This window comes from Nanorana parkeri, unplaced genomic scaffold, assembly GCF_000935625.1.
Source record: "Nanorana parkeri isolate BGI_ZX_2015 unplaced genomic scaffold, ASM93562v1 scaffold1, whole genome shotgun sequence".
NCBI lineage: Eukaryota > Metazoa > Chordata > Amphibia > Anura > Dicroglossidae > Nanorana > Nanorana parkeri.
In genome coordinates, this window is record NW_017306269.1 from 7,877,564 (window position 1) to 7,884,647 (window position 7,084).

The 7,084-nt window shown below is 41.1% G+C and overlaps 1 protein-coding gene across 1 annotated transcript in view; it reads right to left on the reverse strand.

Moving 5' to 3' along the window:
* THADA (THADA, armadillo repeat containing) overlaps positions 1–7,084 on the reverse strand; it is a 454,862-nt gene that overhangs the window by 322,058 nt on the left and 125,720 nt on the right. The window contains exon 23 of the mRNA XM_018556404.1: positions 2,724–2,846. Coding sequence (XP_018411906.1) covers positions 2,724–2,846 — 123 coding nt within the window. The remainder of the gene's footprint in view (positions 1–2,723; positions 2,847–7,084) is intronic.

Below are 7,084 nucleotides of genomic sequence, written 5' to 3' on the forward strand. Positions count from 1 at the left end.
ATTGAATATACAATTCAAGACAAGATGGTAAGGAGGGCCCTTGAGTGCCTACAATCTAAAAGGGAGGGGCCAGTAAATTACAACTTTAAATAACACTACTTACTGATAATTTGTTGTGTCTCTGCACTTCTAAACAAATATCTAAAAAGCTCTAGCCTGCCTCTAACAATCTGTAAAACAAAAGAAACGCTCACAGCTCATTTTGAATTTCAAAATACTATTTTGTGCTGCTTTCCAGAAACGTACATACTTCTGGGAAATAAATCTTATTAAATATCTCAATCACCTACAGATTTAAGAAATAAAGCTGAATTATTACAGACATTATCAATACTGAGACTGTTCTTTTACATTCCAACAGCAGAATTCCTAAAAACTAGAACACCAGAATAAAGCCATTATTTTTCTTCATCAAGCATGCTCCACTACATAAGAACATGTGGGAGTTTTGCTTCTTCCCTTGACAGAAATTACAAGTAGAAAAAAATCCCATTAATTCCGGGTACAGACTGTCAGTGCCTCCCCTTGGCACATGGTGTATTTTTCTGGAGAGAAGGGGAAGAGGATCAGAGGGTACCATGGCACCAGGTCTAATCTGTCCAAAGACGTGACAGTGGAAAAGCAATAACTCACGGCTTAAGGTCTTGAGAGCATAAAGATTTTTTATGTGCAACAGATGTTGGAAGTGTACGAAGGTGAGCAGTACCGCTAGTCAAACATGCTGAGCCCTGCACCCCGAGCACTCCCAGAGTCAGAATGTTTGCTGAACTCGGCTGCATTCTGCTAACTAGGAAACTGTGCACAGGGCTTTTTTTCTAATCTTACTCTGGGTGAGGCATACCGTTTATATTTTTAACCCTTTACTGTTTTGCACTCTGGTAGTTACATAGTTACATAGTTACATAGTTACATAGTATTTGAGGTTGAATAAAGACATTAGTCCATCAAGTCCAATGCTGAGCTGTCAATTCAAAGTAACAGGACCTCCTGAAGATGAACAGATGGGTGTCTGATATATGGAGGATCTTCCCATAGAGTCAACTTTCTCTGGGTCAGAGTCTATAATTTATATGTACAATTCTTTGTCCAGCCTCCACGTATACCCTTTGGAGGCATTGCTGCATAAATGCAATCAGTGGTTGACCCGCTAAAGCTAAACTAGTCACACACAATTTTACAAACACTAAGGCCCCGTTCACACCAGGGCAGTTGCGGATCAGCGTGGTTTCGTGCAAATATTAAAAGGGCGGTTTTAATTGCGTTTCAGCGCTAAAATGCAATTAAAATTGCCAAAAACCAGTTCCATTGAAATCTATATGGAAACCACGCAGATCAGAGTGGAAAAAAGGGTCAGGGAGCATTTTGGGTGGCAGGCCGTTCGGATCGCACAGAGCCACGCGGTCGCATGAACGGTCCCCATAGTAATGTATGGGATTATTCATGTCGGTGGGTCAGCGTATCGCGGCCAAATACGCACGGACGAACCGCCCTGGTGTAAACAGAGCCTAAATAAAGATCCTGCTCCTTGGAAAACCCCATCATGCAGGGCAAAGCAGCAGGTTTTCGTTAAGTAGAACTGAACCGTCACATCAAAAAATGTTTGTAACACAGAATGACATTTCTTTTTTAACAAAACACATTTTTTGTTATGTTTTCTCTCCCTGCACATCGGTGCTGGAACGCACTGGAATTGGTGTGACCTGATGAAGAAGATGTAGCACCACACCACTGCCAGAAGTATAATGAATGACTTACAAGACACAGCTGAGTGATTCACTGATGTGATCGGGTTAGTGACCATCTTCTGCAATACAACAATAGCTAACATGCAGTTTTCATCCCAACACAACTTATCAACATCTGATTTGCTTTAGGTTTATAGCCGCATATTCATCAAAGGCAACATGAATGAGTGGTCCATTCACTGTAACGGCTCAGCATGCTTACTAAGGATCCAAATGTTGTAATGTATGTATTGTATGTCCACCTAAAAACTCATGATTCACTTTGGGGTAAAAAGTGTATTATCTATTTGCTTTGATCACACCTCATTTTATTGTTTTATAGAGACTTAGAGAAACGAAATACTTCTGTCAATATTGTTTTCTTATTTCTGTCTCTGACCATACTGGGGAGATTTCAACTCATTTCCTGTTCCTGTGACACGACAAAAAATTAGAGAAATGGTTGTCACTGGGAAGACACCTGACAGAGGTCTTCGTAAGTTCCCAGTTTTACTGGACAAATGGGGATTTATTAATAAACAATTTGTCCTTTGACTCTCTTAACATTCTTACTGTGCGAATGGAAGCAAATACGAATGCGGAGGATTTATTAAAACAGTAGCAGACATAATCTGGGGCAGTTGCCCAATGTAACCAATCAGCTTTTCTATTCAGTTTGTTCAATTAAGCTTTGAAAACTGCTCTAGATTTTCTCTGCTCCAGTTTTGATAAATTCCTGCCAAGGTTCTTAGTATATTTTGTTTTCAAGTCAAAGGTATCGGAAAATACTGCATTATGGCCACTAGATGGAGCAAAGGAGCATAGGAAATAAATACCGCAAGTGCAAAACTAGAGGAAGAAAGCATATTTTGATTAAGTTTGGTCATCAGATAGAAGAGTCACTACTACCTGGTAGAAAGGCACTTGGAAAAGATTTGTTTATGTAGCATTTGTTTCCTTTTTCTTATAAACACAATAATAACAAAAATTGGTCCTTACAGCCCAAACTGGAGAGGTAAATCCAAGGATTGCAGCTTGTGTTCCTTCTCCTACATAAGGAATGACATTTTCACCCAGACGAGTATCCCGGAAAATAGCCCGTAAAATATTTAAAGCATGCACCTAAAAATAAATAAATAAATGTTTTAAAAAATCAGCATTTGGTTACTATTATTATTATTACCATGTTTTCTCAAATCAGTCTTTTAGGGAACACTAATAATACATAATCTCAAGGTATAAAAGGCTAAAATCCAATCAGCAATTTAAAGTTATAGGAGAAATACATAGGTGCCATTGCTGACCTCCTCCTGAAAATTATAGCTACTTAGCCCTGTGGCTTCAACAATTTCTGAGCCCTGACTTTACCGACAGTGTTACTAAAGCCAGAGGATCAGTACAACATAAAGGCAGATAGCATTTTTACAGGGAGCGGTCAGCAATAGCAGCTTCGATGTTTCACACACTCCGTTTCCAAGGTTTACAGAAAACCATCAATCTTTCCTTTTTCTGGTATTAGGAGGTTAAAAAAAGTAGGCGAGGGCTCTTTGGATGTGACAGTTCCAGTAAGGATGTATGAAACTTATACCATTTCAACTCTGACCAGGGTCAGTGGAATAAATACGACCAATCGCTGCTTGCAGAAGCAATATAAGTGGCTAGATTATTATGACCACCCCAACAGTACTTCATTGGGCCACGAGATGACTCCACGAGATTACTTCGTTGGGCCGCCTCGTGACTCCACGAGATGTTGAAAGGCGATGCGAGGAATCTGACACTGCACTTCTGTTGTCTTGTACCAGTCTTGCCACTCTCCGTTCTGCCCTAACATTGACTAGTCGCTGACGGCCACAATTCGAACGTTCAGACCCAGATTTTCAGCTGACAGTCCAGTCTTTAAACACTTTAACAATGAGCCCCTCTTGAACATTTAACAAATTCTGCTGTTTTGCTGATACTCACTCTATGCCTCAGAGCGCCAACAATCATCCCACGTTCAAAGGCTGTTAAATCGCGTTGTTTACCCATATCTTCAGAAAAAAATCACTTCTACTGTCGTAGTAAACAACCCGCTTCCCTATTTATAATGGTCTGGCCCTCTAGCAACATCAGCGCAAAATTTATTTTTACACTGAATTGTCCCTTTAAGGCTGAACTCTAGGTGAATGTAACAAAACACTCCATAATCAATTTACAAAAATTAATTAAATATTTTAATGCTGCCAGCATAAATAGCATACTTCTGTCTTTTTATAGCTTTTAATAACCCCTTGTGGTTCAGGACGCAGCTTGATCAGAGGAAAGCAAGCTCTAAGAGACAAACAGACTCTATTGCATCGCATAATGCTATCAGCCTAAGGCCACATTCACACGTGGCATTTTTGTGCGTTCTGATACCTGTGCCAAGAATCCCAGGTGTACCCGTTCAGATGCAACTGCTGTACCCATTGCAGTTAAAAAGATAATAAAGTCAAAATACTTTTAAGCTATTTGAAATGCTGTTTAAATCACGTAGAATGGATGCTGCTCCTTGATGTTCAAAAGTTTTGGTTTCCTGCAGAATCAGCTGGTCCCTTGATACTCTGTATTGGGGTGGCTCCTTTCCCTTGCAGGGTCCTATGGAGCCACTCTTGTGTGCGCTTGTAAGCGGTGTATGTCTCTACAAACACAGGCACGGCAAGGAACGTCGCTCCTATGATCCTTGCCTTCCTCCATTCTCCAAGCTAGTAGATGAACAGGTGCTACACTGTTCTGTCCCTCCCTTGTGATCTTGTACTGCACAGGAAGTTCAGGGAAGTCAAGCTGAGAGAGTGGGAGGCAGCTTGTCAGAAATATGACTAACAGGGTTATTCACAAAAGGGTAAAGAGTTTGGAGAAGACAGGAGAAGTGAACAATTTAGGCCAACATAGCTGAACTGGAAGGTGAGCTGAATTAGATTAGATGTTTCCTAATCAGCTATGTTGTCGTAGATTGTTCACTCTTCCTGCCTTCTCCAAACTCTTCACCCTTTTGTGAATAACCCTGTAAGTGTTTGGGCAAAAATGTAAACAAGTACTGTGATGTTTATTTGATTGATCTGGATTCATTATTGAAAAAAAAAAAAAAAAGAGTTTAAAAGTTTATTACTACTTTAATGACAGAGTGACAGCAGCCACATCTGTCAGCGGCAGTCCACATGTAATCATACATTGTACGATTACATGCAGTTCGTGATAGATGTCCCTGTATGCAGGATAGATGCATCTCTCCCAAGAAATAGGATAGATCAGTGGTGGCGAACCTTGGCACTCCAGCTGTTTTGGAACTACAAGTCCCATGAGGCATTGCAAGGCTCTGACAGCCACAGGCATAACTCCCAGAGGCAGATGCATGTTGGGATTTGTAGTTTTGGAACAGCTGGAGTGCCAAGGTTCGCCACCACTGGGATAGATCATCTATCCCAAAGTGCATGTAAATGTACCATGTATGGTTGCATGCGGACTGCTGCTAACAGATGTGACCCTTTCATTAACTTGAATAGGTACAGCGGCTGCATCTAAACGTGGACACCTGGGATTCCTGTGGCACGAATATGTAGGCACTTGCCACAGGAATCCCAGAAGGCCCTGTGTGAATGCAGCCTTACACTAGCATCTTGCTAAGAGGTAACGCAAGGTAGGGATTTATCTGATAAATATAACCAAGATCTTGAATTTATCATTTAAAAGTGACACTAAGTTTCCCTCTAGACTTCCAGAGAAGAATTTAATATGCTAAAGACATAAGTAAGAACAAACAAATGCTCTGCGTACGCAAGGAACCTTGCATAACAGCAACTGTTTTTGGTTAAAAGCACATATGCGCATCTTTTCCTGCTTAAATCATAGCTTGGATCTGAGCCACGTAGCTTGTTAATAAATAATAGATCACCTTCAACTCATAATCTATTACTGCCTTATTAGAGCAACCTCATCATTACCTAACATACCACTTCACCTGCGAGCATAAAATATACATTCATTTAATTAACATAAATCAGTCTCGCATCCCAAATGTGCTGTCAGACACATTAAAAGTCAAACCAAAGTGCCTCGGGTGGTTCTGGGAAATCTCCCAGGCTCTCTTGTTAAAAAGAAAAAAAAAAAGAAGAAGAGAGAGAGGGAAAAAAAAACATGTGACATATATATTTATCTAGATCTTAAACAAGTCTCAATAGAGGATTGTGCCTCCAAAAAAAAACAACTGGAAAAGATTGTAACAGATGTAGAAGGAACTGATCAAAGATTCTAAGAGAACACATACACAAGAGTATATACACGTCAGAAACATCAGAAGGCGTTGGAATCTCAGTGATAAAAGTCAGAAATATATTTTAGCTGTGGCTGTGGTCTGCAGAAAGGGAGATCTTGCTTCTAGATGCCCGCGTAAAGTAGAATGATAATGAGCCTGTGCGTTCCACTTTGTGGTGTAAAGGAACGGTCAAAGGGAATTACAAATCGCTTTATTACTAAATAGAAAAAAATGATACACAAATCATCTTAAACTTTCAAAATGTGTCTGAACTGAAGATAAATGAGATTGCAGGATAACTGGACTGTTCAATAAAAACTTAGGGGAGCAATAGGCAGACCCTGTGCTGCCACACAAACTATAAACGCATACATTTTCACAACAGCAAGGTCTTCCTTTGCAATGCCTGGTCAGTACTGTACATAGCCAGCAACTTGTTTACAAACTCTGTTGCCCAACCATCTTCCCTCCATGTACAGGCCAGACAGTGCAATGGTAGACTTTGGTGGTTTGAAAAGTTACCATTAGATCAGGGATTCCTAATCGAGTAGTATTAATAACCATTGGGGGTATGGTAATTAAATGATGGGAGTTACGAGATTGGATCTCTTAAAGAACAACTCTAAGGGGGGCCGTGCAGGCTTTCAGGTGGCTGTGCAGGGTCTATGATGGCTGTGCGGGGTCTATGCTGGGCTGTGCAGGTTCTATGGTGAGCTGCGCGGGGTCCTGGTCGGTCTCGGTGTGTGCGGGAGGCGTGGATCCACAAGAAGGAGGAGACTTGCTGCCAGCACTGCAAACTGGAGCCACAATTCGGGACCTTGCTGGGAACCTCAGCAGCCTTCCTGTGAAGCCCAGCATTTCGTTACAGTCCTGGCTTCGGTTTAAAAATGTAAAACTGCAGGAGAGGTGCGAGGGCTCTCCCAGGTCAGCTACCCTGCTGATTGACAGCTGATGGTGCAACTGGATGTAAACAGACTATCGGTACCTGATATCGGTTATGGGCCTGAAACGTGGCCCATTATCGGTACTCAGGCTCAAAATGATTGCCATCACTGGTGTAGGGTCTAAAAAAAAAAAAAAAAAAAAA